At 44.4% G+C, this 27,771-nt stretch overlaps 1 protein-coding gene across 15 annotated transcripts in view; it reads left to right on the top strand.

Annotated features, from left to right (window-relative positions):
* LOC121600387 (patronin) overlaps positions 1-27,771 on the top strand; it is a 67,130-nt gene that overhangs the window by 6,663 nt on the left and 32,696 nt on the right. For all 15 annotated transcript variants that reach the window (XM_041928926.1, XM_041928917.1, XM_041928924.1 and 12 more), the window contains exons 2-7: positions 22,651-22,962; positions 23,049-23,137; positions 24,717-24,867; positions 25,030-25,179; positions 25,672-25,772; positions 25,859-25,965. In XM_041928926.1, coding sequence (XP_041784860.1) covers positions 22,651-22,962; positions 23,049-23,137; positions 24,717-24,867; positions 25,030-25,179; positions 25,672-25,772; positions 25,859-25,965 — 910 coding nt within the window. The remainder of the gene's footprint in view (positions 1-22,650; positions 22,963-23,048; positions 23,138-24,716; positions 24,868-25,029; positions 25,180-25,671; positions 25,773-25,858; positions 25,966-27,771) is intronic.

Below are 27,771 nucleotides of genomic sequence, written 5' to 3'. Positions count from 1 at the left end.
AAGCTGACTTGTTTGTTAGCAACATTCATTCGCACCGATATCACTAGGTGCATCATTTTTGGCTAGTTTGAATTTTTACCGGGACTAGATCCCGGACCGAGTGATTTCAATTTCAAGATAAGCTTCATATAAAGCTTAAGCCATCGCTAAACCAACGGTGGAATCCCTCTGTGGAGCAAAACCCCATGCGAGGGGAGTGTCTTAGTTCCGCCACAGCACACGAAAGGGAATGGCAGAGCAGCAGAAGCAGCAGCAGATGTGTCCGTGCCCGTGGTTTGGGGGAGGAAACGGTTATTTCAACGCTTGCCGCCGTCCACCCCGCTAACATAGATGGCCAGTGAAGCTTGCTTAATGCAATTCATTGCATTCTCTTCCTTCTGCACCTCCTCCCTGCCGAGCGGGGCGCAGGAATGTCGGTGGATGCGGCGCGCGCGCTCATCCAACGTCAAATTCGGCTCCGAAGGTTTTCCTGTTTTCCGCCGCACACTGCCAAATCATACACAGTGTGGCTTGTAGTAGTTCCACTACTCGTACCTATGTGTGTGTGTGTTGTTACCCTTCGACAACATCTACACTCTGTTGACGTCATGTGTGTGTGTGCGCGCGATGGTGTGTCGTGGATGATTTTTTTTCTTTTCTCGATGGATCGATGATTTTTCTTAATTTTCTTTTAGGTTCAATTTCGTGGTTTTAAACATTGCCGAAATACACGCTACATCTGCTGCAAAGTCTTCGTAAAAACACATTATAAGCATAAGTAATGGGACGAATACGTTTTGATTTTTTGTATAAATTCGTGATTTTTTGACATTTTTTTGAAATAGAACAAACTTCCGCGTAAAAAACACTAAACTAAAATAGATACATTTTTCCTATATTTCCTTGCTAATTTATGCTACCCCATGCAGCAAAAATTTTAGCCCTAAAACATAGGATGTTTTAAATTATAAACATAATCAGATTAGATAAATAACATAAAACATTGCAAAAATCGTTTTTGAAATTAAAACATCACCTCATTCGATGAGTTCGCTATCGTCTTTAGATCACAAAATATGTAACCAAAATTATTATATATCCATTAAAAATGTCCTTTCACACGCACAGCAAGCCTCCCAATGTATTACTCTAACCTTGCTAACGCCATTGTTTACACGCGAAGATATCGATCAAAACAAAGAGAAAGTGAAGATAAGCCGCCGCTAGCGCCGCCACACAGCCACACTATCAATTCGATTTTCTTTTTCGCTCAAAATTTTGGCTGTAATATTTTCACCGCTTCTCTTGTGTTTGATAATGTTTGGTCCACCCCTTTCTCACCCCCTACGGGGGCTGGCTAATAATAACACGTAATGAATGACTGGTAGAAAAAACACCATTCGATCTCATTACCCCATCTCGTGTGATGGAGATAGAACGGACTACTCACGCACGCCACGTACAGAGACGCCAACACGTACGAACAGGTGAAACACCCCCAACCCCCAACAATGGCTACATGTCAGTGACCTTCAACTTCGTAATTCGTGGGTCGAGTGCGGACGTCAACCAGGGAGGGGGTGGTACCGATCTTCTATGCAGATGCAAACAATGTTTCTCTGCACGTTTTTACGCCTGCTCAATCGCTCTCACTACCTGTCATACGAAAAAAGGTACGTTACACAGGTTAAATTGTGCTCTGTATACACACACACACACACACACACACACACACACACACACACACACACACACACACACACACACACACACACACACACACACACACACACACACACACACACACACACACCTGCTACTACCCAAAACTTACATAGAATCGCATCGTTTATTGTTATGTTATTGGCACCTTTCGCTTTCCCTGCTGCCTGCTGTCGACGATGGAGGCTTTCCCACATGTACTGGCGGGTGTCGGGAAGGGCGTGTTAATGTTGCATGTTGATGCAGCACCGATAGCAGCACACACCTGCCCGAACCTGTTTCGTGTGCGCACACAGGCGGCGTGTGTGGGAGGAATCGTTGACGATACAGGCCTGTCTGTGGTACCTGTTTTTCAGGGTGCGAGATTGTATGTTTCTGCCTAGGAAGCAACATATTTGGTGTGAGATGGAAGGCTCTGTCGGCACACACTCTGGACCTGTTTCTGTGAAACATGTGTTTTGTCTCTTATACATGGGGTAGGCCTTTGTTCCAGGCAGTATCATTGGATCAGATAACACTCAAGAAGCATAAACAATTTTATAGTGCATTTTATGATATTAACATGCCATATTTATGATCAGCCTTTCTTTATTGTGATATACTGACAATAATGTGGTATGTTTTATGTTTCAGAATATCAATTATCAATCAATCTATAAAATAAATTTTATAAAAGTAGATTTTACACATATAAGAATCATTGTACTGCCTAGATTACATTGGTAAAAATACGAATATAATCAAACAACACCTATGTTTTGGAACCTTTTAATACAAGAACTGGAATTAACACTATCGTAAAACTAGCGTAAAATAAAACTTTTGCATCGGATATTTTTCGGATTATTGCAGTAAAATTTAATCAAAACTTCTTGCACTTCCAGAAAAATGGATGAAAGTTACGTGTGTATTGTACTGTTGGGTTTCATGAATCTTTCGTTGAGATTTATTCATACGAATCAAAGATCCACCAATCTCTGAAGATTAAGGAATCTCCAAAGAATCTTAAATATGTTTAAAAAAATCACGAATATTTAAAGATTCATTAATCAATAAGTATACAAGAATCTTCAAAGTTTCATCTAGATCAAGAAGAAAGACGGCGCAGTGCTTATTTATACACAAACTTGTTAGTGGATTTTTAGACGCCCCGTCAATTGTTACTAAATTGAACTTTCAGACCAGACTTTAAGATCCAGGACACCACTAAACATGGAATTCAGATCGACCAATTTTGGATGCAACGATCCTTTATTAAAAATGACAAGTGCTTATAACTCGCTAGGAAACAATGTCAACTTGAACTTAAATTTAAACAATTTACGGACTTTTTACATAGCTTAGTATGACGCATCCACAATTTGTGTTATTTATTTAATTAATTTATTGTATTGACTGTTAAACTAGTTATATCTAATTGATGCCTATTGATATCTATTGATAACTGATAGAATAATATTAATATATAATAGTTTATGGATTAATAAACATTCATACTTTCCAGAGATTTTTGAATCTTTAGACATTTATGGTGTTCTAGATACTCGATTTGCACTATCCCGTGGTCGATTTTTGTTTTGAAATATTCAGTATAATTCGGCAAAATGACGTCCTGCTGTAGTTAATTGACCTTAGTAGTGGCATGCTTAAGGGTACCGTTGGCAATAAAATTGTTATATTAAATTAGATTGCATTTTTTATGATATATTTAAGGCTTCAAACCACTACAATTTGTGTCACAAAAATAATCCAGATGTAGATTTATTTATTCATTTCAATCAAGTCGCTCGTTGTCTGTCCGGCAAAGCTCTTACGGAGGTGTGGAAAAACATTATCTTTGCCATGTTGTGTGTGTGTATATTTATAGCCAGCTCCCCCCCGTCATGAATATGCATCGCCATTTTCACATAGCAATAGCTGTCCAGATTCGGTTTGATGAATCAGGTTAAGAGAGGCACTTGAGGAAAGGCAACAGTGATACTCTTTCACCACCACCTTAAACCTAACACCTATCGTACGATCCGTGGGCCGGTTCGGTTGTCCTGAAGAGAGTGTGTTAAGATGTAACGCCACCCACTATAGCATCCATCCGAAGCATTAGAGAGCAGAAACTACCGTTGACCCTATCGGTGGTTTCGTACCTTATTACCCCCTCCGCATCCGTAAGCTCTGTGAGGTTTAGGTAGACTCCCTAAAAAAAACATCCACCAGCGCGGCACAACCTCGCCTCAACGCCCTCCCATAGGCGGCCACTCACGCCTACTGCCGCGACCTCATTGGTAATGCACCGAACATCATCAAATCGACATGCTACTCACGTTTAGTGGGTTAGGAGGTTTGTGCAAAAAAAAAAAAAAACCCCTGAGGGAAGGAAAGAGCGAGAGACAGGGAAAGATTGAGCAAACTAAAGAACACATAAATTAAATAAATAAGACCCGCCAGCACACGCCCCTACTGCTTTTGGGCCCGCAAAACTTTCTTTTAAGACAATGGAATGAAAAATATCCGCAATATTTCCTCTCTCCATGCCAATCCGCGTTAGAAAGTGCATCCGTGTGCTCTAGTGTTGGTTAGCCAACATGAACACGAAACAAAATAAATAAAATGATATTTCAGAAACACATAAAAATGATTCATTTAAATAAATGGGGGAAGTGAGTGGAGAAATCAAGTTCCCAAAATTTGCACTGTCCAGACCCAGCAACCCTAGGCAGAAAAGAGAGGGAAGGGAATATACGGTGCTGTTTAGGCAGCACAAAAAAAATCTCTAATGTATTTGGACCGTTGGAATCCATTTTCGGAGCATTTCTATTTCCGTTGGCTTCGCGTTGCTTTACGGTGAAAGGTGCAACAGTGTTGTGTGTGTGTACTAGAACCAGAAGGAAAAACACAAACACGATCTGCCACCACCCCTCCTTTGGCAAAAAAGCAAACCGTGTGTGACTGTTGATGATGTCACGATCCGCCGGTTCTGTGTACCAAACCACCCGGCGCACGAGTGTGTGACAACCAACCCTCCCTCCATTGGCCATCGATTTTTGCTGCTACTGCAAGAAACTCATCATTAATTTGCAAAGACAGGCTTGCGTCATACTAAATTTAGCCGATGCTGTTTGGCGAGATCTATCCGTGTCTGACGGAAAGGTTTTGGATCCTTTTTTTGTCTACATTGTTTTGCCTGCCGGGAATGTTTGGGCTGGGAGATGGCGCTTCAGTGGTAGAATGGCTGGAACGGATTTTAATTTAAAGCTTACATCGGTTTTGTTTTTGCTTGATTTGTTTTTTGCCGGCACCAGCTAACTGCATCTTATAAATATCTCTCCCTCTTTCACCTTCTCCAAAATTCCAATCCAATGATATCACCGAAGCAGTGGAAAATGGGATGATTTTCCGAGACTAATTTCCGAATGGTGCCGGAACATAGACACCATGATATTGCCGTGCTGAAGACACACACACAGAGCCACCAAGGAGAACCGAATGAACTGTGAAACGATCTTTGATTTTACTCACATTTCTTCCCTTTTTACCCCGCGATCGTATATGATGATGATGGCCGCACTTACACGACAGATCGATGTGTGCAGGAGAGGCAAGGTGGGGCGCGGCACGTTGTTAAAGTAGGTGTTAATGGAAATCCGTTCAAAGTTCGTTTGAAATGCCGCTAACTGCCACTGGTGGTGGTGAAGATTAGAAGGGAATGGATGTTTTCTAAAACATCGTAATGAGAAATACCGTTACCGTCGTGAAAGATTGTGTTGTTTAGCGGATGTGTTTACGAACATTAAACATAAGCGAAATACATTGGATAAACCAATATTTCTGTTTTATTTTTATGATCGATATTTTGATAATTCTGCATAAGGCAAAGATGTGTATATCGTGCGAAGAAGTTGTTGACCCTGAAAATGCACCGTCTTGTACAACCGGTCGGTTCGATATATTTGATTTAGATTTGATGTTCTATTGCGCTTTTACGGTATCGATTTAACAATGACCCACATATTGATGGGAATATTATAATTTATGTACACCGAGGCACACCCAGCAAGTCGGACGAAAGTCACGCGCCACATGGCTGTATGAAGTTGTACGGGTAAGCTTCGTGTGATGGTTTCGATCATCAGACGCTACCGCATAGGTGAAAGCTTGGTAAAATATATATTTCTGTCTAAATGTAAAACTGTCGCTGTCAATCCATAATTTCCAATAGCTTCCTAATGTTTTGGATATCATATAATGTGGGCTTCTAATGTAATTCCCCATGGACCCTCTCAGTGCGGCATTAGAACTCAAGAATCATTGAGACTTCAAATTTTAAGTAATTTATTGCAATATATTAACGTGTTTGCAAGTGTTTACTTTAGATGTGACAGATCGATAGCAAGCCTCACTATGAATTCGATCTTTGTTTATGGATTAAGGGAGGATGGCTCTATTTTATTTTCTATTTTAGTAAAATAAAAAGTTATTTGGTGTTCTAGTATTCAAGGTTTTGTGGTTTTCAATTCTAAGGGCATCACTCTCATCTTCCTTGAATGCTGTGCGCTTTTAGAGCTGACTCTTATTACTGAGATCTCAGTTTGAATGTTCCCTCCTAATTCTGAACTCTCTGGAATGGAATAAAATCCGGCCTTAAAGGAACCAGCGTGTCTACCTTTAAATCATCTGATCCCTCCCAGAAAACTGAAGTCATTTATTAAGATGTAAAAAATCTCATCTCTTAGTTGTTGTTTCATAGTATCTTCTTCTTCTTCTTCTTTGGCTCAACAACCGATGACGGTCAAGGCCTGCCAACCCACTTGTGGGGTTGGCTTTCAGTGACTTATTGATTTCCCCCCATAGCAGGATAGTCAGTCCTACGTATGGCGGCACGGTCTATTCGGGGCTTGAACCCATGACGGGCATGTTGTTAAGTCGTACGAGTTGACGACTGTACCATGAGACCGGCTATTTCATAGTATGTTCTGAGTAATTCATATAATAAACCGTTAAATCATTCTTGTTGAAGTTCCGAGTGATTTTTTTTCTTTTGTCGATCGTTAAATTCACACCATGTTCGCTAGAATGAGTATCACTGTTCCGTCCCGTTTTATGTCCAATATAAAATCAGCTTCTAAAATGACCGTAAAATATGGTGTGATAATGTATGTTACTGTATTCTACTGCACGCATTCCAATTTCCTCAACACTATCTCCGGTAGGAAAACCCTTATCCCCTTGCAAGGGAATGAAAGCTTCACAGCAGATGGGCGACTAAAAATAAGGGCGTAGCTACATAATCGCACCTTAGCATGCAACTGCAGACGGTACTACTCTTCCAGAGCCATTGAGAAAAAAAGGGGTCAGAAAAACTCATCAGTCTGCTTATCCGCAGTATTAGTCGCTTTATTTCATACCGTTTTTTTCCCTATATGCTGTGGAAGGCATTCGCCCAAAGTTACACTTCTCCGATCATGCCATAAAGCTATCGGCGGTTTTTGTGCTTCCGCCACAAGGTCGAGCCACATTTGTGCTTTTGATTTTGTAACTTTTCTCTTCTCCCCCCTTTTAATGCACATACGATGACTGTCACAAACTGTGTGGCTGCTGCTCCTGATGCGTGTGTAACGTTCTTTGCCGCAAGGGCTTGGAATTACTTCCTGACGCAAAACAAACAAAACATCAACTCCGCCAGTCATGCTCGAAGGAGAGGGCACTTAAATAATTAAAATAATGAATCATTCTTCAGGGCATATTTTTCTTTCTTTTTTTCTTGGTGTTGTTGTATGAAATCACGTAAATAAAACACAGATTGTGGATTGGAAAAATGGAGTTTTTCTATTAGTTCTTCGATAAGCTCGACTGAGTGTGACCAATTTACGTTATTAACACGCTGTTGTTCTGTCTGCGAATATGCTAGAGCAAATTGTCTATTTCCAACGAGATGAAATACACGTCACTGTTAAACAAAGCCACAACAATAAAGCAGTGTTTATACACAATGTAAATGTTTTTCAGACGGGAACTGTTTCATCAATGAACACTAATTACATTTTGAGATGGTTTAATGTCACCTTCCTCATAATCATATTCTCTGCCTTATACATCAACACTTCCTGCCTCTCCTGCCTGTTCCATTCCAAGCTCAACCACCAAAATGACTTCATTCATTGATAAATATTTAACACCCCCAACAGAGTGTTGTTGTCGGCCAGCGGTCCCCAATTTGCCTGTCAGCCCAAGAAGCCGCGTTAGCCGCAATGATTTTGTTATTTCAAGCGTTGACATTCTTGCGTCTGAAGCTTCTATTTGCCATCTATCATCTGTTGGGCGTATGCGTGTGTGTGTGTTTGTGAGGAAATTGAGGGCTAGGTCACACGACGACGAGCGAATTACAAGGAGGCGCAGGGTGGGAGTGGAGGCCTTTTTTCTGCGCCCACACTCTTCCCGCTTGATGTCATGCATTCGCTACCCGGGGAGGGGTAGTAATGGGTTATTTACCTGTGGACCGGACCGGTGTGGAAGATACTGTACAGCTGCTACCACTACCACGAGATCACTTAGACACTGTGAGGTTAGCGCCTGATGATGACGGCAGCTTTCAGTAAGCCGAAGGTTGGGGTGGAGGTTTTTTCTCTCTTCCGTGGGAGTACGTCCGAGGTTGGCGCGGCGCAGCGAATTCTGTGTCGCTCTTAAAATCACGCGCCGCGATCGTAGGATTCTGGCCAGGCGAAATACACAAAATCACCATTAAAACCAACCGATCGGCATGTGTGTGTGTGGGTTGGCAAGTTTTGGAGCGTTTCCAGTCTTTCAAGACCCTGTCGATATTAAACCGTGCGTCGATATGTAACGAAACCATCGACGCCGGACAACGAAGATGTTGTGGAAAGCAAATGAAACAAATGAGACATGTGCTTTATTTTTAGGTACCTCAAATGTCTTGGAGTTAATTGTGTTTTGGTTATCTGTGTATGCTTTTCCAGAAATAACCGTAACATTAAGATATTGCGGATAACTTCAACATCTTGGAGCACCGGAACTCCAAGTTTCCAAGTAATAATACATATCAAATACATCGGCGAAGGCATGGTTTTACGATAAAACGTGCTGTAATGCTTGCCGACGCTGGAAATAGTGTTTCTGTCGAAGCCGATTCAGATGAATTCTATTCCACCACGGGGCATGCATGTTTGTCCAACGCCCAAGAGCCAACTCTACTTGCCCATGCACGTTGTAATTTATCTTGAGCCATTTTGAGCCATTTCAATACTTAGATCCACTGCTAGACATTCGCGCTTTAATTACCGGCCTTAGCAGCAGCAGCAGGTTCGTTGGAAAAAGTTGGTGCAAGGTGAAACCTGAAGCCAAGCAACCCCCAACAATTCCAGAAGAGACTCCAGAAAAAAGGCAAATTCCAACACACAAATCATTAGCTGCTGCTGCTGTTGGGTGATGGAGATGGGCAAGGAAAGACAGAGGAGTGAAAAAGTGGTACCGCCCAAGGTCTGAAACGAATGCGGCAAGCAGTATGCATTGCAGTGTCTGTGTGTGAGTTTGTAAATGGAGAGGAGCTGATGTCTGTAAGATCCGGTTGCATTTCCTTCGGTAGCGTAAACAAAAATTCAAAGTTAAGCTGAAATTGCTGGCTTGGAGCTGCTAGCGAGTTGCCGGGCGAGTGCCTCCGTACGTCTGGCAGACCTACTACCAGCACGCGAGATATTATGTGTGGCAAATACAGAAACATTATGTGTGTGTGGTAGTGGAGGTCGTCGTCTCTACGCCGACGTCCGACTGCTGCTCTTTTGTTATGCTACAGCAAAAGGCAATTATTGCCCAACTACACTGCACCGACGACTTCTTGGAGCGCATAGCTCTAGCGCGTACGTACGTCATCTCTGATTGAATAAGACCCTACGCCAGTAGCGGCAGCAGCAGATACAGCAAACCGCAGCAGAGTAACGAGATAAAAGGGGTGAAGACGAGATGAAAATGGTTTTATGCTACTGGCGGTATCAGCACACAATACAGACGCAGCGCGCGCGATCTCTTCGGGGTGGGTGAACTTGATCCGCAATTCGCCTCATATTTCCCTCGTCTCACTCTCATCTTCATCTCGCACGTCCGGCTAGTGCCCTATTATGTGGAACGAAAATAATAATCTTCTATAAAACAATCGAATATGAGTCGCCGCGTTTCCCGGGCTGTGATCGATGATGATCGGTTTGTCGGAGGGTCGTATGGAAGAAAACGATCGGCAGAAGTGGGACACTGCTGGTGAGAAGGGTGAAATATTTCCATGAAATTAACCCCACTTTGCTACTACCCGGTCGCTAAACGGAACAGAGCGTACGACGAACACTCGTTGCAGCTTGGCGGCTGGAAGTGGAATTTCTGATCGGTTTTCCACCCATTTCCGATCGTCCCGCAGTCAAAGTCGGTGGTAGTGGTGGTACAATGTGTTATGGGTGATAGTCGGCAATAGAGCCTGCGGCCGGCTGCTTCTTGTGCTGCTGCATTCGATTGAGTAATAATGATGATTATCTTGGCAACTTTCCTGCTCCGGCCGCACGCCCCATGGATGATCCCCCCCTAGACGCGAGAGTAGAAAATTCTCCCAACGCGTCCGACGAACCATGACAAATGGAAAGCAAAACTGTCGTGCCCCGTCAAACAACACACCGCGTTACGGTTGATCTTGTTTCAAACGATAGGGGTTTGGATCCATCTGCTCAATCAAAGTGGAGTGGAACCGAAGCAAGGTACTTTCATCACAACATATTATAACATTTCCACGCCATTCCCATCGTCCAATTGCTGCGGCGACACATTGTGGTGGAGAAATATCAAAACTAACGGAATGTGTATACTTAATTGCGGGATCTATTTTCGTTTCGTATTGGTTATAATATTGCTTATGATACTTGTCGCTCGTCTTTTGGCGGGTCTGGAATTTGAACCATTTTGATGAGAGAGTGATGCAATCTGCCGGCAGCAGCTAGCAAGCACGGTCTGTCACTCCGCATCATCACTCCGCGATCGGTGGTAGTTAATGGCGGTTCCGGATTGTTGTCATATATCTACACACACTGCTTGCGACGTTGGCGGTTTGAGTGACGTTTGATCGTGCCTCGAAATTACCACTAATTTATTTGTTTAGTTTCGATTCGTTTTCGGATAGGGCTTTTATTTTTCTTGAGACGATCAATTCTTTTTTGTGGGTTTTTGTTTCGTTACGCTTACGCGATCTTCTTCCTTTACGACTTTTTCTATACACAGTCCACACAAAGGCTTACGTCACTGTATTCGAGAAAGATTTCAATTGAGGTCCAACCTCTCTCGCACACCGTCATCTTGCTTTTGAGGTTTGTTTGGTTGATCGGCTGCCAATCGTTTTGTGGCTCCATCAAAGCCGTGATTAAACAAAATGGGTTCCCTTGTTGTGTTTGCTGACAGTTTTCTTTGTTGCTGGGGAAAACCGTACGCATTCGCAATAGAACGACAATCAGGTTCCCGCATGTGATGTGCTTTTTCAATGAACAAACTAGACATATATTATTCTAGGGTTCAAACAAGGCTTTAACTCACTACCTGCGCTGTGCTAGTCCGAGCGTTTAGTACGACACTACGAGCGTACCTCTGATTACATCGATAAGAGATCGGTTTGTATTCTTCTTGGTTGGTCTGACAATAGGCGCCTTATAATTCTGTTTTACCATCTCAGTCACTAATAAATTCTATGGAACTGATATTTATTTTTGTTTGCATAGATTCTAACGAAAATGTTGGTTTTTTCCTTTTAGTGGTCATTTAACTTCCTCATTCGACATAATTTCAAACTATTGTTTTCGCCATTACTGCGAATGTAACGTAGTTCTGCACAACTAAGACAGAAGGAAACGTAACCCACATTCACTATGACAACACAGCAATAAATCCTAAACAAGTATAGCACATGTGACTTCTTAACAATATGGAGTGTACTTTTTGTGAACCTGCAAGCATTTTGGTATTTGGAAGAATTATAAAGTTTCATTCATATCTTACAAACACACTAGTTACTAGTACCACTTTCCTATCTATGTCTTGTCATGTTGGAGCAGGTTTAGAGTTGTTTTGTTTTTTCTCTCAAGACCATTTGCACAACACGTACCGCACAGAGCAGAGAATTACGAAAGCATGTGGTTTATGTTGCGGTTCAGACCATGCCACTGACACATGGCCCGTGGTTGCCTCTTGCTTCCCTCTCTTTATCTCTGTTTGCCTTTGGTGTTGCACACCAAAAAGACGATGTCTGTTGAACCTTGTCGCTGGTAGGGCATAACGATGGACATAAAATCGTGACGCGTAACAAGGAGCGTCTATCGGTGCGTAGCAAGACAACTGAAGGTGAAAGGGGGATGAGTGACGAAAAGTGTTGTCGTGCTAGCAAACTTGTTGCGTTGGTGACCCGACGTCGCCATGGGCCCTTAGTGTGGCTGAGATGCTGATCTTTGATCCAATTTGGAAAGGGAATAAGAGGTAACAGCAGCGCGTGAATGTCTGCAGGGAGACATAAAGGGTCAAGCACGTGCTGAGCTGTACTAATTTATTTGTTGATTAACTACCTTCAATGGGGAGAGCGACCGACCCGTGTCTGGGCTGGGATTTCCATGTCGGACGAAGAAAACATTACTGTTCCCTCACCTTTCCATTCGGCTCACTACTTATGTTTTTTTTGCCAAAGCAACTGCGACGACCTCCGCTATCTGGGAAGCGTTTTGAGGTTCATTTTCCATCAACCACAAAAACGGTGTACATTTTCTCTTCAACGACACGTTTTACGCGTTCCACAGATTGCCACGGACGGCTACATGGTTACGAAAACAGCAACATCGTAACCGTGTGTGTGTGTGTGTTTACGCCCAGCAGTGTTTATTTTTCCCTTCAGTTCAGCCGCGCGATCCCTGTGGCGAGACACACTGTCTGTCTTGTGTTTGTTGGAGCAGCGAGTCACTTACCGAGTCACATCATCCTGTGAGCACCTGAGACATCATCTTCCCGCGGTGGCAATAGCGTTACCAAACCCACCCCAAAACGGTCCAACGCGTAGGGACAAGAGCCGTTTGTTGTTATTGTTGTTGCATTTCATCGATTCCGTCATGGATGGCGTTTAACTGGCCGCGCGTTCTCTTTGCCCGAGGTACGTTTGCGTTGTCTTTTGGTGCAGCAGCAGTAGGCTTTCGCTTTCTCCTTCGGAACGGTTTTCACTGCTTCCAGCGCCGAGTTGACCAGCCCGGGATTTGCCTATCGCCCTCTGACCACACCCCCCCTTACCGTGTCACCTTGATGTAACCCATCGAAGAAAGTGGTGACCTGGCACTGGGCGGTTGTCAGCTTCTCCTTCAGCTTTCAAGTTCCCTCCCGAGGGCCGGCGGATGAGTGTGAGAAAGTAGCGCCAAGAATTTGAGATGCTTGAACTTTCTCCTGTGCGATCATGGGTGAGCAAGAGGAGACAGGGCCCTTACCCTACCGGCCGGGTTGTAAGTTGGCCGAGCACGTTTTGGTCACGGTTAGTGCAGACGTCAGATGTCGTAATGTATCACACAACACTGCTCCTCCCCGTCGTGACAGTTGCTGCAGCTCAGTCACGACTCTATTACCCAGTCCCGCTTCAAGCGCAATGTGCACTTGTGTGCATGTACGGGACAAGAACTTGCTTGTCCGATTATTATCGCGTTCGGAACTGAACACCTCCCCGATCCAACAGCGTGATAAGGTTTCGAGGCAAAGAGAGAGAGAGAGAGAGAGAGAGAGAGAGAGAGAGAGAGAGAGAGAGAGAGAGAGAGAGAGAGAGAGAGAACCCCAAAACTTGGCCCGGTGTGAACTCTAAAGATCACTAATTGCGTCTCGCAGTACTCGTGAGTCACGGTTGAACTCGATAGTTTACACCTTCCCGGGCAGCAGCGCACCACCTGTAGCTAATTTACGATCCGCGCACCCGGGTAAATGCTTCGCCGGAGGTCCAGCCCGGGGGCCAATCGATGGCCAAAGAGCGTGTGTACACACGATCACTGCACAATTGCCACCGAGCTCGGTTGCGGTCGATTAAGTTGCGCTCGCGCCACCAACAACAGGTTTATATGGATTTCTGGAAAACTGTGGTTACCTGGGGTGTACGCGTACCGAGATTTGTAATCGTGCATCTGGCAACGGTACCGATCATGATCGGACGTACGCATTTGTATGGTACATTGGACGCAACACAGAGTACAGGAGGGAATAAAGCTGTTGTGGTTTAGGAAAGCGTCGTGTACCACATTTCTTTACAGCCGCCGTTGAAGTTGTCCGCTTGATTGAGATGTCTTAATTGACACCTTCTTGTGGTAGAGAGTTCGTGCTCTCGTGCAGCTACTATTCCAAAGGAATGCACGATATTACACACTTCCAACGCAATTGGAGATGTTGTGCCAATGAAGATCCTGTTCCTAAAATACTGCTATTGCATCTGAGATGCTGGATAAGCGGTAATACAGAATGTTATTTGATTTTGAGTTAAGCAGAAGTGGCAGCAGCAGCCGAAAGATCATAACGTAATACAAAACCTCGTAAGTGTGATATCATTACGTCATGTTTTGTCGCACTTGTGCGTGGATTTTGTGCATAAATTACGATTGGCCACTACACACACACTCTCTCCACCATCCGGACGATGGTCACATACACTACTAAACGGTGATAGTTGCGACGAAACGAGAATATATACTCACCATTTGCAAAGATGTATGTAAATCTCCGTACCACGAAGAGAGGGAGGTTAAAGACCAACGTACAAGGCGCGTCGGTGGTGTCACATTTCTTGTAGGTGGAATTCACCTACAGTAGAATGTAGAATGCCTGCTTGGCGTGGCCGTGTCATTTCGACAGTGTAGGAGTAGCGAACATTTTGGAACTTTAGAAGCGGACGCTCAACAGCAGGATGTGGTTTCGTGTTTTTGCTGCTACTTTTTGATCGTTTTGTATTTCGCTATGCATTTGAAAGAAACTGAATGCTTTGCTTTGTTGGTATAAAATATTACTTTACATGCTTACATAACAGCAGGTCCTCTCCTCACGCCCTACGAAGCATGCAAAATGCTTCATTTTGTCCCTTCAAATGTGGTAACAGGGACAAAAACACACTGTCTGACAAGTTGCGAGCGACAGAAGACAAACTTCTCCCGTGCTGCCATTTATATAAATCACTCGAATGGCTAGTCGTTATGGCGAGCCATTTATTGGCACATCCAAATAGGACCGCAACAAAACAACAACGAATCTTCTCTCCACCATAACTCATCGTGTGTGACAATGAAAACAATCCGCACCATTATTGGAACACACTGCACCGCAAAGGTTCCGACAAAAGGTAGTAAAGTTCTGTTCGAAAATAGTCTTTGAAATCGATACGCCACCGTCTCTAGGTAGGTGCTGCGAAGATATGTATGCAGCGTTACGCGAGAACCAGTGTAATGCTACTCACCCGCGCGCATATGCTTAGACATGCAAAACAACAACATTGCTGGTTGCTATTGCACCGGAAGCAGGAGACACGAAACCTGAGACAGACGAGAGGCGTGCGCCACTGCCAGGCGTGTGTTGGGGCGTTGACGCGCCCTGAAACTCCGGAACTCACGATCGGTCATCCGGTGTGTGTGTGTATGTGTGTGCGTTTGTGTGGAGAAAGAGAATTCCTTACGTCGCGTCTGAAAATGGAACGGGGAATGGTGATTGGAATGATTGGACGTCACTTTCCGTTTTGGAGGCGCGCAGGAGAGGGGCGTTGCAAAAAATGCAGCGGAACGGAAATTATCATACCAGACACACATACATAAACAGTAATGTGGCGCGGAGCGTAGGAATTGCACCGAATGCCGATTTGGCGTGGGATACCTTGCTCTGGCCACCGAAGTCGAACCTGAAGTCGTTAGCCGGTTCGAAGTCTTCTGCAGTCACGAAGCCCTCCTGGGTTGAGCGCACCCCATCTGTCCAGTTTACGATTTCTTCCACTCATTCGTAGGATTTGATTGATCGCCGCAAGTTGGAGTGCCTTTTCTCAAAGGGGAAATCAATTCTTCGCCGATCGGCTCTCCCGGTTCGCTGGATATGTATCTTCGTACTTTCTATCGCTAACCCACACTTGCTTTATATTCTCCAGGGCAAGCTTCCAATGCGCGTTGAGAGAGGAGGCACCGGGTGAGCGCGATCGCGCCAGTTTGCGCATCATCATAAACGCTTAATTGTGCAATTAATTAATATTGACTAATAGATCAATTAGGGTCAGAAACGGTATCGTTTCCTCCTTCTACCACCGGTCGATTCGTGCGGTTGTAATGATGCCGCCGCTCTCAGGTATATCGAGTTCTTCTGCTGCACCCGTTCCGACTAGAAGACGACCTGACCGACCACCCGACAGCTGTCAGTGTTTCGTTCGCTTGGCAAATGATATGAAAGCTGAGGTCGCACTGTCTTGAGGACTCCGTTCAGTGGTGGGTGCTGGTGGTTTAGCAAAAGCGAACGGATTGCGTTGGTTGTACCGGGAAGCTGTAAACGAATGTTTATTTGCAGCCCCAGAGCGGTTCGAAAGGGGTAGGCGTTTCGATTGAAATAGGTCTGCATAAATTAGATGACCTGCTTTTATACTGTTTTGATGGTTTTTGCTATCAATTTTGCATGCAAATTATTGAAAAAGAAGGTTATACGGTAGTAAAATTGAATGATAATTCTTCAATAATTCCCTTTATTATTATTTTTCCTATGGTTAATGAACCTGGTAAGGAAACTTTATATCATTGCTATCAGTAATCATAATATTAGGCATTCTATTCCACCATACGGCTTCCGTTTTCGTTTGTCTAGCTGCCGCCGCCGCCGCTATTCTCACTATCCGATTTCGCTCTCGCTCTCTAATGTGCAAATTTATGTTCCACACCACTACGGAAGCCCAATGTGAATGCCTTGCTCTTCTCTCCTACTGCTACTGCTACCACTATCGATCGAAGCGACCAAAAATCACGCCCAAGCACGGCTTTTTTTTCGCTTCTCGGTTGATATATGACGCTCTCCATACCATAGCGTCAAGGCTTGTCTCGAAGCTTGTCCGATCAACAGCAACAAATGAAAAAAGGGTAGTGTGGTGGAAGCAACCCTCACACACGACGACCAACCCAGAAGGGGTGAACGGGTGACTCCGTGCGGTGAACTTGGCATTGTTGTTCGCTAAGTGGCCTGTCGTAGCCCCCCCACCAGTGTCGTGTCGGTGTCGAACGCATCGGGCGTCTCGTTATTGACACTCTTTGCCCACGGAGGTTAAGGTTTTGCAGTTTTCAGCAAAGCGTCAAGTCTCAAGCATGATGTTACACAACATGCCAAACCCAATATGCCAACAGTGTGGGAGCTCGTTTTTGGGACGCTGTTTGTCTGGTACTAGGTTTTCCGGATGTTCCGTGAATTTGAAATTCTAATAGTTGTATGCTTCTGTACTCCCGGAATAATGTTTGACGTAAACGCGACCCGAATCGGGATATTGAAATCGATTTGGCAACTGCTTCAAGATACTTAACTTATGGCTGGTCTAAAAGAACATGACGTTATTCAATATTTTAGAATTCAGTACTAGCAGCTGATCAATATACTATATCTCGCACAACCTATATTCCATAAATTACCATTATTAGTCATTCTTTGGCATAATCTACCCACAAAAAAAGCGGTTAAAAACTTTAAATCCCCTCACCAAATTTCTTTCGATTGAGATCTGTGATTGTCGGCGGAAATGTTGTCTTCATCCAATTCCATTCCACTAATCCATCCGGCAATAACCACACACACACACACACACCGAACTCCGAAAAGGGAGGCAAAAATATTACCATGTTTTTATAAATCAATCCGTCCGTGTCCCCTTGCGTTGTTTGCCACGGCTGTCGGATGTGATGGGCGGTTTTCTTTCAAAACAACTTCAAACTCCAAAAAGGTATCGCTTCAAAATGACTAAAAACATCATCATCCACCTCATCATGATCGAGGGGTTTACATTGGGGCCGCTTTTTCTCGGTGCTTCTTCTGCGATACTGGGGAGTGAAATGTTGGAACCGTGATAGAAGACAGTTCATAAATATTTTCTCCCGTGGTGTGGTTTTTGTACCGCCTTTTCGTTGTCGTCTAAGACGACTCTGCTGATGGCAGTAGGATGTATAAGCCTTCTCAAAACGACCTTATTGTTGAGCGATGGGATTTAGATATCATGAGCCAAGGTTTTTTTTTTCTCTCCATCTGTGAAGATAAATAAACAATACAGGGAAATGGGTTTCGAAACACATGCCTTTATGGTGTATAAATTTCGCGTTACACATCCCACAGTACACTACACATCTTCTTTTCCCGCCTCGGTAGGATCTGCTGTGTCGATCTTTATCACTTAATGAAGCTTAAGGTATCAACGTCAGCATCGCATCAATATGCTGTTTCCTGTTGCATCTTGTCTGCAGCATATCTCACGCAAAAAGACCCCTTCAGCAGCGGTATCGACCCTGTTTGTGAGCGGCATCGAAAAACCACAGCTGCGTTTGCACACCTTAAGCCATTGCCTAGTTGTGTTCCTGATGATGATGATGATGAAGATGATATTAATCAGACTGCGCTTGAGGGTTGTGTGCATGTGCCGGTACCGGTCGGCTCGTTAATGAGCGGTGAATTGGTTTGATTCCTCAGCATTTACTTGACAAACGCATCATCAGCCCAGGTACACCCGGTACGCTCTCTATACATGATTTCAACTCCGCCGGTACAGTTATTCCCGAGGGGAGAGTTCTTGTACAATCTTTCACCGTCGCCTATCTCTCGCCCCGTTGCTTTATCGCGCAGCAATAGCACACCCCTCGAGCACATGCTGCTTGGCATGGCGGCAGTGTTAGGGATGGGGATGGGTTTATTTTTAAGATCACACAAACCAATCCCTCTCCCCCCTGCCATCTTCTCCTCCAGCAAGAAGAGAGTTCGTTGTGGTTGTCGACCGAGCAACGCCAGATTGACGACGGTGCCGAGCATTGGATGCATCGAACGATCTTTTCGTTCGAGTCGCATTAGCGGACGGGCGAGCGATGCACAATTTATGCGCGTGAACGAACGCATTAGATGGCAGCCTGGGTGCGTGTATGTGTGTTTATTTTTGCACCACGGGAGGTGCTATTCTCAGGCCACTCAGGCTTGTTGAACGGTCATGGACGTGTGTCGCGGGTGAGTCATTCGGGATTGGGATCCCAAGATGACCAAGTGTAGAAAATCTGACTAGAAATCGGGAGAGGAGCAAGTGACATCCATTTCAAATTAATTGCAAATGTTAAACTGTTCTCATTAGGGTTATAAGTACAATACACGAAAGATACTGAAATTGTAAGTTTAACATCTTATAATCTTCTATCTGATCTAAGTGACCCCAGATGGACCGTCTAATGTACCGATTATATGGGTGCAGCATGAAAAATGGGTCTTAATAATCATACAAATGGTACGGTCCCCTTGCTCCAAAGTGTGAAGAAGTGTTTAACACAGGTAGATGACGTTGATTACAGAGCTACTAATGATCATGACCTAAAGCCAAGCGTCAGACACTTATTGCTGGAGTGAACTGAAAGCATGATTGTGTTATCATTTTGATTCTCAAAACCAAAAAACTCCATTTATTTAGGTTATCTAAATTGTTATTTCTTTATTCTTTTTTGCTATGCACAAACTAAAACTGCCTTATCAACTTTTTATTCGTGTTGTTGTTATTGTGATGCAATTGTCACTATATCTGGATATAAACATCATGCTCGACAAAATGTAAAAAAGCGTTAAATGAGCATGTTACCGGATCAACAAAACACATTTGCCGTTTGGTGTAATTAATTCCGACAGGCAGCTTAAACACACATGCTCAAGTGGATGACATTGACCACAGGATGTGTTCAGGCAAGAAGCAGGGGGATGGAGACGAGGCTTGAAACGTGACTCCCTGACAGATAGGTACAAATCCGACGCTGTCGCTTCCTGTGTCATGGGAAAGTGAAGAGCAAGAGGAAAAACGAAATAAAATAAAATAATTCCAAAAAAGGAAAGAATGGATTTAAAACATTAATTGTTTTTTTTTTATTTGAATAATATGAACAATAATTAAAGTCACTGATTTTGCATTGATTTGTGGCAATATGTTATCCCTGTAAGCTTTTAACTTTGTATGCACTATCCCTTCAAATGAAGCTTCTTAAAGCGATAAAATATCCATAATTAAATTAGGCCATTCCTACACTGCTCCCAGCCCCCAAAGGCCAATACGCATACACAAATTAGTGGCGTTGATTTTCCCAAAACTCCCCTTCTTCCGCTAGAAGCGCACCGTGGCATGTTGTTGCCTCGACAGCCGTTTAAAATCTGTGTGTTATGCTTCTTTAATGAATACGCCCACTTTCTCGCGTATTCGAAAATTTAAAACAAAAAAAAAGCACGGCCACAAGCTTAAAACGGAAAGAGGAATGTGTGTAAAGAGATCCAGGTGAGCCGACGAGTGCTGCGGAATGTAGAATGCACACAAAGCTCTCACACAAACACAGCAGCAAGCACAAGCTCTGCTGTTCAGGAACAGCGTGGGACTGTCAGGACTGCCAGACCACCACGGTTTTGGAAAATGGAACGCGCCCAGCGGCAGCAGCAGCACTGCGGCGATGCTTTGCACAATTGGGCGAGCGCAAAACCACCACGTGTGTGTGTGTGTGTTGGTGTGTGTATAATATCGATTTATTTCGACCGACTAAACGACCTCAACACAGTTGTTGAACAAGAAGACGGCCTGCTGCAGCGCTCTTCCGGCTCTGGCGTGTGCTCCTCGCATCAGCTGGTTGAACAGTTTGTGGGCTAATTTTTTTGAATTTCTGTTACAGACACCCTCCTGCCAGCTGGCTTGAAGAGGGTGGGTTAAGAGTTCACACGAAAGGCACGAAGAAGACGCTCGATTTCGATTCTCTTCTCGCTCGAGCTCCCCTTGGAAAGGGCTAAAGCTCGATGGATTAAATCCACCGAGCTGTTGGGGGAGCTGATTCGCAGCCAAGATGTGTACCGATTGTGTGACGTTTCTGGGTGTATTAATTGGAAAAGTTTTCTCTTTTAGTGGTGCGCGTTTTGTTTTTAAAGAGATTTGCAGCCCGCAGCATGATACGTTATCTGGAACTTCCCATAAGGATTAGGCAAGTTGGTAGTGATTTGGCCCGTAGAAAATGAAGTCATCGGTAACATGAGCAATGAATGGCTCAGCATTATCCAATATGTATTATGTTCCATGAGCACTCACGCCTCCATCTTGTAACGCAAACTCATTCCTAACTAGCATTACACTGCATTATGCGTGTAGGTGTGATAGTTAAGCAGAGTGCCGGCACAAGCCCATGATTAATGTTGCATATTCATGCGTGTGGTACTAACGAGCCCTCGGGGAGGAAAGGTGTTTGAACAGTTCCGAACCACCACCACTACAACTACCACTAAAACCACCAACCAAGGCACACAATCTTAAGCAAAAAGGTAAACAAACTCTCTTCTCCCCTTAGTGTGATTCCGTGTAAATCAGGTTTCGTTTTCGGCCAGATTACTCTGCCTGGTGGTGGATGTGGCACACCACGGGCCAAACGTTCACCTTTAACCCCGACCAAACATCGGGTTGGTGGGAATAGGTGGTGTGGTGTGCGGGGGCATTTGAGGTCAACGTTATTTAGTACGGTTTTTAGTTGCCGTTAAAGCACCAACACCTAACGGCGGTGGAGCGATGAATGAATGGTTTTGGCTCCGGAACCCGGTCCATAATTATGCCAATGAAAAGTCAACGAGCGTCACGCACGCCGCTGCCACCGCCGAAGAAGTAATGTTGTGGGTGGTGATGGGGGGGGGGGGCAAATGTTTTGCCTGTAAATCGGAATGACGTCTTGGCGCTGAGACGCAATACAGTCAATGTAATTGGTTGTTTTCGGGGGAAAAATCAAGGAAATGATTCTCATCTTCTGTGGAAAATTTGACAAACTAATCACAAACATTAGGCGCACATTAAATGTCCTTCGGCGCGGGATAGTCCCTTTTTTGTTGAGGGGGAAGTTCCCCCGATTATGTCTGACCTCCAGCCCAAGTAGTGCCATTGTTGGCGAGGAAGAAAACAATAAAATTAAACGCTTTACGGCCTTGCGGTCCCGAGTTGACGCACACACATATATGGTGTTTTGGTGTGTTACGGATGGGTTGGGTGGGTTGCCTCGCAACTCACCACCACCACCCTTTGCCCCACTCTCAGGCAAGAAGGGCTCATGCAACTGTGTCATACACCTCCACACGCGCGCCTTACCTCTTGAAGAGTCAGTCGGTGAAGTTTTTTTTGTAGCCTTGTCACACTTTACGCGTGGCCTATACACCGCCGTGTGTAAGATGGGTTGATGTGATCGCTTGTGCGTGGTGCAGTTGACAGATGTTGACTGATATTCTCTAGAAAACATTTGCAATTATTGTGCCACCCCACAATACGTGACTGTGCTTTTTGTTTGTCTGGAGAAGAAAGACAAAACTTACGACGACGACGACAACGACGACGACGATCTGGCTCGCGCAACAATGGAGCGATTAATTTGGCTTTTAGCACATGGCGTTGTTATCTTGATCCGCCACAGTATGCCTGCCTCCAAAACGCGCCGAAGGTTTCAGGTTACGGTGAACGCAATGAAGTAATACACCTCCAATTTAGTTATGTCACAGTCTGCTTGGGAAGCAATTTATCATTAAAAAAAGTGGCATACAATGCACCTTTTCGCCAAGATGGAGACTAAGATTTTGTAACGTTTAAGGGACTAGACATCCATACCACTCTCACTTGCAAACAAACGAGTTACTAACTGGAATTGTTATTCTTCCCCATCTCTTTGCTTCATTCCCCAGGCCAAACAGAGAGCGTCAGTCAGGTGGCTGCTCTCCAAAGCGTACAACAATCGTGTGCCAGAGATACTGAAGGATCCGTTCTACCGCGACCACGAGGGCCAGGACCATCTGAAGCCGCAGATCGTGGTCGGGCTGGGCAACGCGTCGATCTACTGTCAGGTGCTGAGCAACATCTACTCGGACCCGAACTACCAGAGCCTGAACCATTGGTCGATCCTGCAAACGCTCTCGCGGAAGGGGGTGCCGCTGAACGAGTCGTCCGATCAGCCTCTGACCGAGACGGTACTCATACAGACGAATCCTCTTAGAATTGTGAGTAACAAATCTTGCCCGATGTAGTTGGCCCGTCAATAGCAGTGCTTCTAATATCATGTTCTTTCTTTTGTCTCTCCTTCCAGAATGCACATATGACTGTGATAGAAGCGCTGATGGTGTTATACGCTAAAGAGGTGGCTTCCAGTGGAAGAATTTCCAGTGCTTTAGAGAGGTACGTATTGCCAGTTAGCCGTGTTAGATGAGTTCCGATGAGTTCGGATGACATCGCTCACCTTACACGAACGAGTGCCTTCCTCGAAGCGATGATGCAACAGCGCTCCATTCCGCAAACGACCGGACAGGTCCAAAAATCCTTGGAAGAAGCTATTCTGTAATCTAATACCCCTCGGCACACAAACACACACTCTCGTGTGCGCTTTACCGCACTTGTTGATGCAGTTCCAGTTGCCCAGGGCCGAGGGTGCCTAAACCACCATCAACATGTCGGGGTGTTGTGGCACACTCCCCTTACACACTCCATGTCACCCCAAACACCACAAAGGGTGTGTGTGTGTGTATGTGCGTTGAAAGGCTCGGATTATCGATTCCACACAGTAGCACCGTGGAGTTTCGTTTTGTCGCTATCCATAGTTACGGGAGCGAATCCATGCCACCGAAGGGTGGTGTGCCTCCTTATTCTTAAGCACCGTGTTGTAGTCGTGTGCCATCCGCCCCGTTATGCTTATTCGCTAATGTGTGCCGCAAGTTAGCGGAGTCCGTTTTGGGAAAGGAAAAAGCTACGCCCTAAAGCGTAGTAGAGGAAGATTTGGCCAACAGAGAAGGTCACCTTCGTGCTGCTGGGCCTTCAAATTCCATCGCTAGTTCGTTTGGAAGTCCCCAAATTTCGGCAATGGATTTGAAAAGGTAGTGTTTTAACGCGCGCACAAACGTTTGCCGGCATTTGTGGTGATTAATGAGTCGTGAAATTAGAGCAACCTTTCTTTGCAAGAGCTTAGAGAGTAGAGGCAAAACGCTCGACTCGATCGAGGAAGTGCGTGTTTAAGGGGAGCTGTGTGGTTGAGTAACATTTTCGCATAAATATGTAATCTGAAAATAAAGCAATGTGTGAACGAAGTGAACGAAAATGAATCAATTTGTTCGCAAATACAACGTGAAGTAGTTCGAGTGGGCATATGAAGGCCTGAGTGAGATTAAAAGTTTGCCGTAGTCAGAGCGAGCACAGGTGTCGCATTAGGATTCTAAAGCGGAGGATAGTTATGGTCTCCATGACCATCAAACGTTGAAGGACCGTGAGAAGTGGTCAGCACCCTGAAATACATTAGGAACCCCCGCACAAACTGTCTCAAACTGGGGTATAATAATACTCTGTGTGTGCGATGCGTAGGCTTTTTCTTTTAAAATTTATCACTTTCCGTCCCGGAAATCGCAGGCTAGACAAAGACTTGATGTACTTGAAAATGAGAAAATCACCCAAAGAAGCTGTCTCCGAAGAGAGAATACAGACGGCAGCAGTCGTAGTCGTGTCTGGCCTTGTAAACAGAGCTATGGCAACCCACAAATCATGCGCGATCAATAAATGTGGATGGTTAGACTCACGGCAGGGAGGGGGGGGGAGGCACCCTGTCTCGGCAAGATGGAGCGGAAGGTCATCGCTTTCGCTAAATTGGAAAGCACTCAGTCTGTAACACATTTATGAGCCCCCGAGTCGGACATTCTTTCTGCACCACGCTTATTACTTCGGGTCTGTTTCGCTTGATCACTAATCCCCTTTTGCCCCTATCTCGTTCCAGAATTTCGGGCTGTAGTGTAGCGCCGACGGTTCAGCATCATGAAGCTGCCTTACTGAATTGGATTTCGCACGTCTGTGGTGCGCTGAAGAAGCGCATCGACTACGAACTGACGGCCAACGGAGGCGGCGGTGCTGCTGCGGTGGATGAATATGTAAGTTTCCGTCGCCGCTGAGTGCGCGCTGTGCAGTCGACGATGATGATATGTTGCAAGCTGCACGCGTTCTATGGCTTAACCTAAATCAACGTCCTCCCTTCCCCGGGCTTTAGTGCATATCTAAATAATAAATGGGCTTTTTTCTTCTTTTCCTCCTAGGGTCAACGGCATCAAAGCCCGAACGTTCCACCTGTGCGAGACTTTCGTGAACTGTGCGACGGTGTTTGTCTGGCTTATCTAATCTCCTACTACTGTCCCAAACTAGTTCCTTGGCATAGCGTTAAATTCAACCACGTACCGACTATTACGGTAAGTTTGTAAACGCTCATAGTTTAAGGGAATACTTCTTGTAGCGATGCTACCTATAGAAAAAAAAGATATCAGTGGACGACATTGCGCAGTATCTGCAATGTTCTACATTTTTCGAAAGACAAGCGATCGTAAACTTGTGTCGGAATCGTATGCGACAGACAGACGGACGCATTTCCGCGACACCCTGCTTCCGATACCGATTGAAGAATAAAGCAATAAAACAAACCAAGCGACACGTTTATCGTCCATCGTCTATCGTAGATGTTAGAGGAAGTGGTGCTATTCTGAAACAGTATGAACATTACCCGGAATGGATTGAACAAATAAAGAGTTTCAATGTGAAGAGTTGTTCACATTCTAATCCTTTGATTCTTTGTTTGGTTTGTTGATTGTTTTCTTACCTTTTTTAAACAACACAATAGGCTACAGCTCGTCGCAACACTATCTAACTGTTGTTTTGCTTTCCTTTTCTTTCTCGATTCTTTGCAGGATTCCATTCACAATATTCTGATAGTTAGTAACTTTTCCGAGCGAAGTTTGCCATACACCGTGTTTCATATGTCCCCAGAGGACATAACCTACATGAGAGGGTAAGATAGAAGCGCGCCGCATTCACCGAACCACACTGTGTCTAATGTTGTGTGCTCCGTTTCCCTTCATTGCGTTTTGTTTTTAGATCCATGAAACAGAATCTGGTAGTGCTGCTGGCGGACTTGTTCAATCTCTTCGAAATTCATCCGGCCAAATGTGTCTGCTATCCGGGTATGGAGCAGCAGTCGCCAGGTGAGTCCAAGCATGATGGCTTTCCACACGCTCACATTTTTTGTACAGAACTCTTCAAGCTCTCAGTCTCAGCTTTCGCATCCATTTGGCCATTCCCATCGTCATCATCGATCGATCGATCGATTGAGCCGAACGCGGCGAACCGTTTTGCTCTCATGTGTGTGGCGTGTGTGTGTAATTTACGCTCCTTCCCATTAGAGACACTTCAGGTTCGCCGTCAAACTCAATCAAGCAAAATCATTTGTCATGACATTATCGAATCACCTTCCATTGAAGCAACAGCAAAAAAAACGAAAATCGAACTTCCACTAAATCTAAATCATCCGTCACAATTTCTTTTCGATCCTCCTTGTATTACCCACCTTCTCACCAAATCTGCTCCACCACTAATCAGGCTTTCTGACGGGTACATCACCGAACAGTGTGTAACGCAAAATTGAATCGCTTCTGTCATGGCGATAAGCTAAATTAATTGTACAAAACGATAAGCAACGATGGTTAAATTGTGTCTAAAAAAAATCACGGATTTGGGTTTCTAGCTTTTGTTTGTATATTGGTTTGTTTATCTAAGCTATATTGGTTTGTTGTAAGTTGTGTCACCCTTCTTTTCCCCCTTCGTCTTTCTTATCTTTGTTGTCAAATCCACCAGCTTTTATAAATTATCTAAGGTGCTTGTTTTATAGACCTCATCGATTATACTATATAGGTGCGCTATGTGTTGATGCAACGTTGTGTTTTGTTTTTTCTAGTTTCCCGGTTGGGTTATTTAATTTATTTTCCACATCTCCCCCCATCCCACGTTACGTTTCGGTTAACACCGGTTGCATCTTGATAACATTCCACCCCCTCTGTTCGTTTATCTTGCCCTGGTTTCGGTGCTCGTATCTTTCTTTTTTTTATGATGGAATGTGTCTAGAAATACCCTAAACGCTATCAGCCGAACGATACTTATTAGTGCTATTAAGCTTCTAAGTAGAGTTTGCCAGTTTGTTAGATTCAAAGAAAAAGCGCACACAAAACGTATTTTACTCTCTCGGTGCTTATGAGAAATGCACGTAACTATTGGCGAAGTAAATTACATCTCTACTTTCAAGTTTGTTGCCTTCCTGCACACACAGCAGCCATTTCCTTCTGTATCCTTTGGTAAACCATTTTAATCTGTGTATTGGACTGCTGTAGGTTGGTATGTTTGTAACTATTATTTACAAGAAGTATTGATGTCTATGAAACGTTGTTGATAAAAAAAATTAATGAAAATCGAGCAAGAATCTTTGTTCGTTATTGTCATCTGTTCTTATAGTTTTGTTTTGTTGCAATATCGCTATTTTTTGCTTCATTTTCAAACCTCTTACGTATTTTACACTATTTAAAGCATCCTTACGTGATGTTGAAATACTTTATAAATGTGTTGCTAATTTTCGTTTGCTCTTATACTGTTTCCGTTCGAAAAATTCGTGAATAATCTGCCCCTGTGTTTATGTTTTCGTTTCCCGTTCCTCCTACAAACATTCCCTCATTACGCAAGAACCTCGGTTCGTCAAATTCTCACCATCACATTCTCTCTATTCGAAAGCTTCACACATTCTAATTGGCATGTTGCCAGAGGAAGCAAAGCAAGCCCACAATCACCACCCGTATTCCATCCGCATCGCATTCGCGTTTCCTTACCTTCACTCGTACCTTTCTCGTTGCGCCATCCCAGCCGCCACACCTGGAAGGTTTTTTCGGCCTTCCTGTTCCTTTATTTTCTCACGGGGATAACGAAAGCTTTCACTTGGTTGGACTGCGACGAGGTGCTTTATTTTC

This window comes from Anopheles merus, chromosome 3L (genome assembly GCF_017562075.2).
Source record: "Anopheles merus strain MAF chromosome 3L, AmerM5.1, whole genome shotgun sequence".
NCBI classification, from domain to species: Eukaryota; Metazoa; Arthropoda; class Insecta; order Diptera; family Culicidae; genus Anopheles; species Anopheles merus.
This window is presented reverse-complemented; position numbering and strand designations above follow the sequence as displayed.